The 14,260-nt window shown below is 31.0% G+C and overlaps 2 protein-coding genes across 6 annotated transcripts in view; both read right to left on the reverse strand.

Moving 5' to 3' along the window:
• The window catches only part of LOC143252795 (EF-hand calcium-binding domain-containing protein 6-like), a 102,172-nt gene extending 93,409 nt beyond the window's left edge, over nucleotides 1-8,763 (reverse strand). For both annotated transcript variants that reach the window (XM_076505506.1, XM_076505507.1), the window contains exons 1-3: nucleotides 8,730-8,763; nucleotides 6,618-6,818; nucleotides 4,947-5,074 (exon numbers count right to left, since the gene is read on the reverse strand). In XM_076505506.1, coding sequence (XP_076361621.1) covers nucleotides 4,947-5,074; nucleotides 6,618-6,741 — 252 coding nt within the window. In that variant the 5' untranslated portion in view covers nucleotides 6,742-6,818; nucleotides 8,730-8,763. The remainder of the gene's footprint in view (nucleotides 1-4,946; nucleotides 5,075-6,617; nucleotides 6,819-8,729) is intronic.
• A 4,105-nt stretch (nucleotides 8,764-12,868) lies between these two features.
• Nucleotides 12,869-14,260, reverse strand: part of LOC143252796 (cell adhesion molecule Dscam1-like) — a 114,879-nt gene continuing 113,487 nt past the window's right edge. For all 4 annotated transcript variants that reach the window (XM_076505511.1, XM_076505509.1, XM_076505510.1 and 1 more), the window contains exon 19: nucleotides 12,869-13,563. In XM_076505511.1, the coding sequence (XP_076361626.1) occupies nucleotides 13,559-13,563 (5 nt within the window). In that variant the 3' untranslated portion in view covers nucleotides 12,869-13,558. The remainder of the gene's footprint in view (nucleotides 13,564-14,260) is intronic.

Below are 14,260 nucleotides of genomic sequence, written 5' to 3' on the forward strand. Positions count from 1 at the left end.
GTAAGTATCTATCATAAATATATTTTCAGTATAGGGAAATTATAACTTCTGATATGGTGTATTACCTTTTATCACATAAATAGCCAGAATCCTACACTGAATAGGTGGAGGGACTGGTGAAAGGGAAAGAAAGAAGCATCCTTCAAAAGCATCTGAAGAACACTCTGAAGGAGGATATCCTCACATTAGAGAATCACATGTGAGAGACCATGCCACTTCTGTATCAGTTATACTTTTTACCCATTGTGGAAAATGGGAGGAGCACATCCAAAAGGGAGGGAAAAATGGGTGGATAAGGATGGTAATCACACAACATATGAACCTCAATCTTATAGATTACATGAATGTGGATGAGAGTAAAAATCACCCTGGGATTTAGTCAGATGTAGGAGGATACACATAAAAGTATTTATTTGTGCAACCAAATAAAATGCATCAACAGCCATGACTTTTTTAACTTGATTAACCAATTCACAGAAGCTGCTGGAGTAGCAGATAAGTGTGATGGGTGGACTCCTGTTCAGAACAAGCTAATAGAAGCCAGTTGTTCTTATAACAGTGTAAAAGCAATAACCAAGCATGCATATGTCAGGCAAAAGCCTTGACCACTCAACATATGGAGCTAAAAGAAACCAAAAAGGCAGGGCACAAAATTGATATACTAACCTCTGCAATGGAAAAGATTTGGTACTGCAGACAACGGAGAAGGGAAAACTAAGTGGATGGCAAGTCACTCATATAATACTCAAATAATCGACTGGTTTGTGCCAAAAATACACCATAAGAGGGGCAAAACAGTCAATTGGATCCCCACTGAGCTGGAACCCACTAGGCAGTTACCTGTATTCTTGGCAACATTTCCATTGAAATTGAAAAATAAGATGAGAGGTGAAACCCATACAGGTAGAAACTGTTAAGAACTGAGAAGAAATAGGACAGGAAACAGTACTTGGGGCTTGTCTAGGCTTGTAATGAGACAAATGATGAACTAAAAATGAAAATTTGATTGATGTCTCACTGATTCCACATGGGATTCCAAAGTTTCAGGAATATTATAAAAGATAGACCACTTCAGAAAAATGGCCATATCTTAGGCTAAGAGGTTAGTAGGTTGTGAAGGAACTTGGAATAATACAGTGTCCTTCTGGAACAAAAAAATGTACAGTTTCTTGGAAAAGGGGTGGATAGTAGAGAAGTACCATAGGACAGTTGATAGGGTAAGACAAAGGTGGAAATACTGGGCATGGGATAAACGAACAGAGTAATTAGAGTCCACACCAACACAGGTAAAAGTGATTCCAATTGATGAAGATCAATAAATGGAAAGTCAAGCTGATGGTATTCTAAAGCCAACTACTATGAAGCCTGTGGAGGGTGAAGTGTGTAAGCACCCTCAACCAACTGAGAGACAAAATGCTCTGCATGAACTCTAACATGCAGGGAAGGAGGAACACAAAATACTGAAAGGAAGGGGGTATTGTGTAACAAAGAAAGAAGGAAATTACAGAAAATTAAGGAAATGGATAAAACAAAACATCTGAGAAATAATATTAAAAAAAAAACTGACAACATATAAGACCTAGATGGAGAAGGATCATAGGAAGACACAGCAAAATCAGATGAAGGCAAAAGATTGTCAAATTCCTTGTCAGTCTGAACAGGTTTGGCATGTTCAAAAGGGATATGGAAAACATCAGGAAATGCAGGTTGACTCATATAATGATTAATCTCACCCCAGATGAGGGCCCATAATTCCACAGCCAAGTTATCCTATCCTGCAACCTGTGTAACTGTGCTGATGACAATATTACATCTGAAGAGGTAACTTGCACTTTGGAATTCATTGTTAACAATGGATGTTCAAATATAACAGTGTCAGAATAAAGAAATTAGAATGGGAAAAAATAAGTTATCTGGCTTAAAGTTTACAAGCTGTTTTAAAATTGAAAAAGAATTATTATGTAATGAATGGTAAAAATAAGCACTAATTTTAAGGAAACATCATAATTAAAAATGACAATAAAAAACATATTGACATAAGCATTGCCAAATGAGAAATGATAGTTCAGTAGAATTGAATAGAGGGAGTCAGTGTCAGGAGGGTGTGTTACACTCCTACTAGTGAAGGGTTGTTGCATGATGATTTACATGCAAGGCACAGTTGAACCATATTGAATGTAGGGTACATAAAAGCTCAAGGCTTGTGGCATGCAAAAAATACTAATGGATATAGAGGGCAGCATTGAATGAAAATAGCTATTTATGTGAGAGGAGATAATATACTATACTATTAGTTAATGACCTTTCGGTAATCAAAAGAAAAGTTTAAACAAATCTATTATTAGATGACTTTTTGAACTTCATATTAGCACTGTATTTTTCAAAGATAAAACTTATTTGTATATCATATAATAATCTTAATACCACATTACAAAAAATTAATAAGTATTTTAGAATAATTCTAAATAGTCTTCATAATTTTGTTAATAGTGTGATATCTTCAAGTAAAACTAACATACACATAACTTATAACCACAATAACTAGAAGAATGCTAAGATATAGGCAGATTGGTTCACTAGGACACATGGCAGTTGCCCAGTGGGCCTATGAATTTGATGTAGTCTAAAAAAATTGATTTTAAATTTTAATTGTTTAGTCAGCATGCAGCACGTAATATTGCCTGGACTAGTCCCTTAATGTAAACTGTCCTTGTTCTAAAATTTAGCTGATAAAGAACCACTGATGTTTGAGGAATGAAAATAACTTCATTACAATGTAGTAATTGAGGTGATAGAGATTAGTTTTAAAATCTAAAAAGAAAAATGTTGTACACACTAACACAGTTGAACATGAAATAATACTGTTTAGTTGATTAACTATTTCGTATCAGTTAACCCAAAATACATAAACTGGGTTTTACTGTACACAGAAGTATGATCTGACAACTCAGACAAAACTGTCCCAACTACAAAAATTCAAACACACATATCCAATGAGACAATAAATAATTTATGCATCTCTAACTTAATTACATTTTCTCAATGATGAAGCAAAACATAAAGCTGCTGCCTGATATTTTGTCTGTTTCTACTAATTATTATTATAAGAAAAACTAAAATATTTGTTCAATAAATATTTTATATGTTGTGCAAAGAAAACAGAAGCAGTGTAAGAGCTCAAATCTTTTTTACTAAATACTAGATAGTAAACAGTTGTAATGATTGGTCACCTTTGCAATTTCTAATCAAAAACAAGATTGAAATCTTTTGATGAAAATGTTAAGCTAGCAACATATGAAGGTCACCTTCTATTAATTTCCATAAGAACATAAAGATAATGCAAGGCTGGTGTCCTATGGAATAATGTTAGAATCTAAAGTTTATAGTGACAAAGACTGAGCTGTTACAGACTTTTTAAGTCTGAAATGGTATATAACTTTTGAATATTATGGAAACAAAGCTATTTGAAAGCTAAAATGTTATGATAGCCATGGCTACCACAATAGTGAGGTTATCTGCTCTGCTACGTTTTTTTGAGAAAAGTAAATTTCACTACTTATTTATCATTGAATTTAAAATATGGTTGCATCAGAAGAAAGTTTAGCCTTTTTTTTGTTTCTGTAAGATTAGCCATTATAATTGACACATTTTTGTAAATGAGTAAGATTTTCCAAAAACAATGTGAGCATCCCTTCTCCAGGCGTATGTGCTGTCTTGACTCTTCTTTGGTTAGAGAAATTAAATGAGTTGATCACCTACCCTTAGCTAGGCAAGTAAAGAACACTAGGAGTTAATGGAAATTCCTCTTATTTGAGTCTTTTCTCTAGACAAAATGTGTTACTAATGTCACCATTAGTTATTTTACAAATAAAAATATAGAGAATGAATCCTTCAGGCATTATATTACTTGCCAACTGTCAAGATAACTGTTCAAACCTATATATTCTAATAAAATATGTATTCCTATAACAATCTTTCCCATGAAAATATACATATGAAACTAGAGCAGAATGAGCACACTACAATGGTATCTTGCTTGACATGAACAGATTTTTTTTATAAACCAACTGTGTGAAGTAAACATTAACTTAAGTGCTGTGTACTTTGACTTAATGGAAAAAAATATGCCTATTTTGAGGCCAGAACTTATGATATGAACTGATCTTTTATGTGGACTTAATTTGACTAAATATTTCACACTCTAGCCAAAAATAATGACATCATTACACAGACTATCTGGAGTATCCATCCTTTGGATGGAAGTTATGTAAATTCATGATTACTGAAAAATTATCTTAGGATATGAAATTGGTTCCTTTACATGTAATTGTAAAAAATGCAAAAGTGCCCATAAAAACTGCAAAACACAACATGTAAAACTATAAGGTTGCATGTATTTCTGCAAGGACACAAAAGATTTTCATGCCAAATTTAGTGAATGTCCATTAACAGAAGGAGAAATAGTAGTAAAATCCATGAAACGCAAAAATGAAAATTTGTATGTACACTTGCATGGACCTAATGAGCCTCCATATCAATTTTGGTAGAGATCCATCTACACTCTGTGAAATAGTTACATGAACAAACAACTGACAGTATTATTATATTTTTATTACAAAATTTTATTACCCATATAAATGTTAAATGGGATTGAACAGAACAACTTTAAATTGACAAATTCAATGAAAGTATGTTTTGTTTAGCCAGTTAAAATAAGAAAAAGCAAAAAACAGTTGATTTTACACTTCCAAACTGAACTACAAGCTGCAATATTAATTCTTAGGATTTTGCTATTGTGGTAACTTCTTTTTAAATCTTACATATTTTTTAATATTATCATGCCAGCTAATAAGCATGATGCTTTAAAAACATAAACAAGCAGTGCAGGATGTTACAGTTTTAGCTGGAAAGAAATTAAGATCTATACAAATTTTATTACAATGTACCTGTCTTATTTCTTGGTATTTAGTCTTTGCTATATGAGACAACTGTTCTCTGATTTGGTCAATGTGCACAGATGAATCTGGACGATAGGTGTTAAATGAACTAATTGATGAGAGATCCAATACAGAACCTAATAAAATAAAAATACAATGACTAGGACAAAAAAAACTAAAGCAGCAATCTGTTTCATTAAAGAACATATAGTGTGTTTGGCTAACATTTATATTTAAGGATGTTCAATATTACTTTCTGATACAGAATTAATTTTTAGCAAGTCTAATGTGCTTAGAAATAAATAAATGTGTAAAATAAATACAATACAAAGAACTGGTAATAGTCAGAGTTTTCAAACTTTCATGCAAACTTTAAGAGATAACTGTAAACTGAATTTCAAACAGAAATATTGTTCAATAGACAAGAATGTTAAGTCTAAGTGTTATTATTTAGTTGATTTAGTGATCTAATATTTAATGGTAATGTAATTTTTGTAACATAAGTGTTAAAAGTAATTATTTTAAAAGTGATAGTTATGACAAATTTTGTTACATAAGTTCATAATAGTCATATGTTGTGCATATAGCTCAATTGTTCTAGTATTATTTATGTCATTTTATCCAAAACCTCTAAGTTTTTCTTGCTATGTGAGTATTATTAGATCAAGTGCTCCTAGTTTGTAGAACGTTTCAGGCTTCAATTGGATAAAGTATATGTATATAGATGACCAAGTGAGAAGAAATTGAGAAAAATTAAAATAGAAAAAAAAGTTTGTGAAAGAAAATGTGTAGTTAGTGAGTGTTTGAGCGATTAGCTTTAACTGTGTGCTTTACAGCTGTATTGTAACAACAGAAATAGGAAAAATAATTTATCTTATCAATTGGGTTCTGAAGTAACTGAACCAGCCCATGTGGACTTTAGACAATAAAAAAGAAACAATTATTTAAAGTTCTGGATACAACCATAGTAACCAACAAGTAAAGTCAGAAATGTTATATTGGTGAAAGCGAAATTGGACTGTTTGTGATTGTTAGTTTAGGTGTAATGGGGGAATATTTTAAAACCAGTTTCATAGTTTGACAAAGATAAAAGAATAATTTGTGTAGTCAAAGAGTTTTTAAGTAAATGAACACACCTGTATGGACTTTGATGAGAAGGATACAATTATTTAAAGTTCCAGATATAACTGTGGTAACCCATAGAGTAACATAAGTAAATTATTCATTGATACTACTGATAAGAGTAGAGAAAAGTAATTTGTCTTGTCAACTGGATTCTAAAGTAATTGTATCAGCCTGTATGAACATTTGACAAGAAAAGACAGTTATTTAGTTTTAGATAAAACTGATTTCTTATAATGTAAAGAATTTTTGTACATATGTGTGACTTGTTTTGAATATATTATTTTACACCAAATAGATTGTATGCTGTCTGTACATTGTTCAAATTCATCACTAACAAGTCACATACATATACTGTAATGAATTCAAGAATTCATATATAAAAACCCTGAGATGTATTATGAATGTAAACATTAAAAATGTTTAACCTTCAATAAGTGTGTGTATCAAACAGAATAATTACTTCCAACATTATAATATTATGGCTTAACTGTATTTCAAAGAGAATTATAGAGTAGAATACAAATACACTTTTACTTACAATGAACACAAACCCACCTCTATGTAACTGGCTTGTTTTCTGACTAGATACAGACTGTGGTCTTGAATTACTTTTAGAGTACAATGAACCTGCACTCCAACTTCTAGCACGAGAAAGTGACTGCACCAGGGATTGTGACATACTTATCCTTTGTTTATTTAATTTTCCCTAAATTTTTTCTTCACATTTGTATGGATAGATTGGCAAGTGGTTCATGCCTATAAAATGTGAAACATTTAATTTTATAATGAATAGGTATAATTGCAAAATGAAATCTTATGTTACAGCAAATTATGAAACAAAGTTTAATATACACTAAATATCTTAAAAAAATGTGTTGCAAAAAATAACTGTGACACATGTAAGTCAAAGTACTACCTGAGAATTTCTTTTTCACATAAAAAAAATAGCATAAGGTTATACAATAATGTAACATTAAAAATTAAACAACTGTTCCAAGGAAATTACCTATTTGTTGTTTGCTAATTTATAAGACTAGCACGTGCTAAATTATCAGCCACAATAGCCACAATATTTTATTTATTACCAATTTTAATAGCAAAGTATTGTGATCTAAAAGCCAACCAAGATACAACCTAGTTTCCAAAGCATTACAGGGTAAGCAATATGCTGCTTTTTTGAGCTAGAGTGTAATTTTATTAGAAGGAGCTTATGATGTATGCATCCCAAACCCAAAATCTTGGAAACTACTGCATCAATCTCCACTGATCATAACTAGGTGGTACTTTTAAAGCTGAGCAATAAATGAAACAATTGAAATTTCAACAAAAATTATACGTTTAAGATTTAACCAATAAAACTACAAAAAATATTTGTTTTTTGAATGAAAATCTCATGAGTGTTCCAACAGAAAAGCAAGGCTCTTTCATTGACATCTGCATCTCCAAAGAAATACTTCAGTAAAATCTACTCTTTGATGCAATGCTGTAATGATAACTCATTTTCAAAATAAAATCCATTTTATCATGGATGGTGGACATAATTGACAAAATTATAGTGCTTTTATGCCTTCCTCTCTGGTTACTTCAAGCCTATTACCCCATTGCTTACAAGTTTGTATTTTTTGTTTTATTATAGGAAGTATAAAGCTCAATTAACATTCTTTTACTTACCAAATGTGTTTTAGATGACACCTTAGCATTAATGTACTAAATGTCAATAACTTCTAAATAGACTGAATTGTCACAATGTTATTGATTTTCAAGGACCAGGAACTATTTTAACAAAATTCTATGGATTTTAAGATTCTGAAATAAGTCTATTAAAATTTGTATGTTTTTTAATTTGCACATAAACAATGCTTCTTGTAAGGTGGAAATTATGTTATTTAATTTACTTTGCTTGTTTTCTACTCATCTGACACATCTCTTATACACCTGCATGCATATAACCTCATAAACATTTGCTTCAAAAATACCAAAGTACTGGTTCTGACTTAGGAGGCGATATACTTTAGCATACTGAAATGTAATATAATAGCTCTCTGCTACTCTGAAGTTATATACATTGGAAATTTTTCTGTGTATATATTATTTTATGATTCTTTCCCTTCAGTGTTAAATCATTATTTATCTTCTCTTATTATTTCTTATGTTTGCTCTTCCATTTCTTTTTTATAATTTGAAAATTTTCTAATTGTTATGTTTTTTGTATTTCCTTAATACTACATATTTTTTGGCTGCCCTAAAATATTACAACATACATGCAAATTCCCACTTTGTCTATCTGTTAAGCATAGTTTCAATAATTACTAAATTAGTCCTCTCAAACTCAGGATTTTTAAATTTAAGGCTTACTGAGGTCAATTTTGGTTTAAGTTAACCTAAATACCGTTAAAATATTAATATAAAGTAGTCAACCGCAGAAACAACAACAAGGACTCCTGTGTCTAGTGAGGTTTACATTTAAAGAGAGTAAAGTACTATTATCTATCTTGCGGAAATCTATCCTACTAATGACGCTTATCTTTATTTTTAACATAATATTCTAAGATACATGTTTTTATAATGTCACTCAAAATAAGAAAAACATAATTTGCTGAAATTAGATTAATTATTAATAATTAAGCTGATCTATAATTAGGTACAGCAATCATAATTTGAACTCACTGTGTTCAACCATATTTGTTTCATTGGGTTGCTTAGTAACGAACGCCCTCTGTTAGTTTGCGATAGTTTCCACTTTACAAAACAAGAATAAATACTTTAAAAGAGGAAAGACAAAGAAAACAGAAGACTTATGACTAACGTCATTGTTGGTGTTAGTATTCTACTCAAATCTCACTGCGTGACATAGAAGAATGTTTTTTTTTTCAACACTAATTTCAAGTCAATATGTTTAACAGAAACAAAATAGCGGACATTTACATTTTATGTACTTAAAAATATCTGCATGCATAAGTGACATGATCTTGAAAAAGTTATTTAACCATGTTTGACAATTAACTAAGTTGAGGATAGGCTGAAATTCAGGGACATAGGTGAAAAAATCTGCATTGCTTACATATTCTGACAAGTCCTGGAGTGTTATGTTATGTTAAGATGTTTTTCTGCTAAACGCAAGTTGCCCGGCATGGCAAGGTGGTTAAGGCACTCAACTCGAAGGCTATCTGCCCTAGCCGTCCCTAATTTACCAGTGTAAGACAAGAGGGAAGGTAACTAGTCATCACTACCCACCGCCAACTCTTGGGATACTCTTTTACCAACGAATAATGGGATTGACCGTCACAGTGTAACGCCCTCACAGCTGAGAGGACGAACATGTTAGGTGTGACGGGGATTCAAACCCGCAACTCTCAAATTACGAGTGAGTGCCTTAATCACCTGACTATGCCGGGGCCTTATTAGTAGGAAGAAAACTCGAAAACTTAGTGTTTTAAACAATATAAGTTAGGTAAAATCTGTATACTAAACTAAATGTAATAGTCCAATAGACCAAATGCAAAAATAGAGATAAGAGTAAAAATGCGTAATAATTTTTTTTTTGGTAAAATGAGTACTTCAGTGTCTCTTGTAAGAAATTAAAGGGTGTTCATCTGGCATAGTTCATCAGTTGTTTTTTTAATAGCTGAAATAAATGAAATATTTGATTCCGCACAGGAGTGAGTTCACATACAGTGATGTCTATTCAGATATATCAATCAGTAGAGAACTTAGATTATCATTATCATCGTTGCCAATACATTGTTGTCATCATCATGACCATCGTCGCATAGTAGTCATTGTCATTAGCCTTGTAGTTTTGTATATATGTAAAACATCGTATGTTAGTACTTGTAATAAACCATTTAAGTCGTTATGGATAACGAATTTCGCTACATAATATAATAATAATAATATTTAATCTAAGAGAACATTAGGCTTAATAGATATTTTTACGTTTTTTTTTTGGAATTTCGCACAAAGCTACTCGAGGGCTATCTGTGCTAGCCGTCCCTAATTTAGCAGTGTAAGACTAGAGGGAAGGCAGCTAGTCATCACCACTCACCGTCAACTCTTGGACTACTCTTTTACCAACGAATAGTGGCATTGACCGTCACATTATAACGCCCCCACGGCTGAAAGGGCGAGCATCTTTGACGCGACTCGGGCGCGAACCCGCGACCCTCAGATTACGAAGCGCACGCCTTAACGCGCTAGCCCATGCCAGGCCTATATTTAAGTTAATGTAAGTTATAGAAAAAACATACATAATACGTTAGTTGACCTACAAAGAGAATTCCAAGTATAATTCTCGATAAAAGATTGTAATGAATTTGTGATTTCAAATGCTAATACATAAAATATAATACCATGATTTATCTATTACATGTAGCTTGGTTCTTCCATCAATTATCATTACTTTAGAGAAAATTTGGGCTATCCGACATTTTACTCACAGGTGAGGAGAATTGCATGTCAGATCATAAAGAAGCAGACATAAATGTCATCAGCTACTTATTTATTTTCATGAGCTGACAAGTCATTCAAGTGTTGTCTGGTGATTGATGTCCTTATCGTTCTTATCATCTTTGCTTGGAAGGACAAAAGCATCACTTAAGTGTCTATCTAGAAGGATGACGGAACTATCATTATCATCAATAAAAACTTCTCAGAAACTGAGAAGGAAATACATGTTAATTTGTTTGAACATGCTCTCATCAATCTGGAGCAACTGTTTGAGATCATTGCCAATCTGTATGATTACATGTCAACAACATGAGTAAAGTGCCTCAGGTATTCAGATACTTACCAAAAAAGAGAGAGCCCACGAAACTTAAAATCCTTTCTCCAACCAGAACATCTTTCGCGAACCATGCAAAGCAAGTTAATCCATAGATATTTACCTGGTGTGCAGCAGAACAGAATGATCCATATGATGTAGAAATAATCCAATTTAGTTGGAAATATGACGAAAATAATGTACGGTAGCCAGTTTATGGACCTACAACATTTGCCACAGTGAGTCTTCTTCAAGTTGTTGGATGCTTATGCCAATTTGTGGCTCCATGTGCCACCAACTTCCCATAGCTTACTGTACTGTACATCGTATTGCAGGCGTGAAGGAGAAAATAACTGCCTCAGGGATAGAACTGCCAGACGGCCAGTTGTAGATGGTTTTGATGGGGAGTGGACTGATTTTAACATGAGTGTACACACTGTCAACTTGATTCTGAGTTCGTTGGTTTTTTATTGAAAGTGTTCAATTTAACAATTAAATGTGTATCTGAACTTGTAATATAATTCCTCCTGTGCTTGTAATATTGATTTTACTAAAAATGCATTGGAAGTTATGCTCATAAAACTATTTGAAATAAAGTTCTATACTTAAGTACATTCATTAAACTTGTGAGCAAACCAAAATCATTCCATAGGTATTTTTGCAGTATTAATAATTGTTTTTTCAGTTTCTTAAGATTATTATGAAATATTTTACAATTTTATTTAACGACTGACACTTGCTTTGTTTTCTTTTTTCACATTTTTTTGAGTTGAATATCGGATAATTATTTTTATCTTTTGTACAAGAACTATATAATCGTGAAACGTAAAATTTATAGACATATCCTTCAAAAGTTAACTCACGAAAATATGAAGAGATATTAAAAAATACACCTAAGACATTTTATCTTTAAGAATTATATTATTAATCGACAAAACATATTTGAACGGACAGGACGGTATGAGATATTTTAAAAAAACTTGGATTTTTTTTTCCAAACAAATAACGAGAAAGTCAAATATTTATTTAATATATTGTATAAGTAGTTTTTAATCTATATTTTAATGTGTTTTTAAAAACTTCATGCGATAGGATCAATAGAAATTGGCCTAATGTATTATAGACTTTCTTGCAGTATTATTTTGAAGTAGTGTAAAATAATGTTTATGGAAGTTACCTTAACTAATATTTGTTGTCGAAGTAAAAAACGGCTCAATTTTATTAACTAAGAATTCCTTTTTTTTTTTTGTCGAATTGATTTATTTATTGATCATGTTTGGTTAAAACCTCACATCAGTAAGTCCAGATATATCGATAGGAAGACAACTTTCTTGTTCACAAGTTTTTAACTTTTTTCTAAACTTCCATCATATTATACATAAAACATTTTTATTTCTTATTTCAAAAGAAAAAACAGAACATAAAATTAACTATTAGGCTTAAATAATTTATTTTAAAAAGTTTTACCTTAAAAATTAATTTACTACATCAAGTGTTAGAAATTGATATGTTTAAAACAACGTCAATGGCACAAAGAAACAATATTTCATTTCCTCTACAATTATTTATAAATTGTTTATAAATATATGTTTTAAATTTTATCTGAGTGATAACATCATGAAGGTCATAGTTGTGACTAATGCACAATTTTTTTAATTTTGTAATGACAAATATTTTAGAATTTCGAAATTTTATTTAAAATCTTTCTTCGGGAAGCTATTAATTTTATGTTTCATAATAAGTAAAACCAATTTATCAAGAATATGATGCTATTGGTTGATTACAAATTTCTTTCGCATTGTTAATAAAATCAATATGCAGTTATTAAATATTTTTAACTTCGTATAGAACAAACATTTTTTACAAGTTTTTCAAGCTCACCATACAACTTTGTTTATTTCACAAAGAGTGCAATAAAAATATAGTTAATAAAATCAACGAGTTATTCCTTAATGTGGCATTTTGTATCTCCTTTATCAATGCAAAAGAGATTTTCGGTTCTTTTTCTATGTTATTTTAGCACTTTTCAAATGAATATCAAAAAAAATATTGAAATAATTGTAGTTTTATTTCATGGTAATTAAACAAAGTTTGTAAAAACAGAACAATATCTAAATTTTCAGAATAATGATGTACTTTTATTCTGTGATTTCACAATCAATGAAGATAAAGTGAAAAATGGAAAGATAAAGGCTAATACAAAATAGAATCTCAGTTGACATTGTACTTCTATATGAAATTGTGCTTTATTACTATAACTCATGAAAATGTCAAGTGGTAATGAAAGGAACATTTATAAAATCTTAACTACAATCAACAAGCAGGATGATTGTTTTAACTACGGTAATATTCAATGTTTCTTACTGTTGAGTGATAACAAAAGAGAATTACAAAAATTACCACCAGAAACAGAATATCACTTTCTTGCTTACGGTATTCTTCCAAGCTACATCACACATTATTTGTCTTTATACTTTCATTGTTTATCTGAGTTTAATTTTACTTTGAATGTTTATTGAATGAGGTTATACACACCATAAATTAAATATTTTGGTTGCAATGAAAAATGCAGTATTGTTTTAACTAATGTCATCACAGTATATATATATATATATATATATACACACACACATATTTATATATATATGAATGTTTCCAAACTTAATCAGAGGCGATATTGCAAAATAACTTCAGTCAAGGGTCAACACAAGCGATTCATAAGGCTGCTCTCGCTGACTCATCCTGAAAGAAAACATGATGAAAGTAATTTATATCCTAAATAACGATCAAATTTTATTTTTTATAAATCCAAGTGTATTTTATAAACACATACACACAAGTATACATATATATCCGTTTTAAATAGGCCGAAATATTAAACATGATATATGTATGTCGAACATTTCTAATTTTTCTACAATAGTTGGGAAATTACCTGTAAACAATGGTTTAAAAACTTTAACTGTTTATTTCAAGATGTGAAATGATAACAGTAATACTAAACGAATCATACTGCATGAAAAATCTGTTAAACACGATCAATGAATTTTCTTTTAAACTGAAAAAAGGCGTTGTTCAACATTTCTGCAGATAACTGAGTTCCAGATAACTAAAACTGTTTTAATGCCTAACGAACTGTGCAGTTTTTAATACTTTTTTAGACATTCTGCATCTTTAAAACTATTATGTATACTTAAGTTTACTTTTTTCTTCAAACAATATAGTTTAGCGCTAAGGTTTAGGACTTATAACGCTAATATCGTGTTTCAACATCCATGATTGGCAAAGCAGACATCCCATTTGGAGCTTTGTGTTTAAAAACACACAAAATTAATAAGCATAGAAAAATGAAGCACGTTTATTGGTCTAGTGTGGTCAGTTAGTTAGAATGCTTGACTTGCAGTCTGAGGGTTGCCAGTTGAAATCCCCATCCTACTAA

This window comes from Tachypleus tridentatus, chromosome 6 (assembly GCF_004210375.1).
Source record: "Tachypleus tridentatus isolate NWPU-2018 chromosome 6, ASM421037v1, whole genome shotgun sequence".
In the NCBI taxonomy this organism is placed as follows: Eukaryota; Metazoa; Arthropoda; class Merostomata; order Xiphosura; family Limulidae; genus Tachypleus; species Tachypleus tridentatus.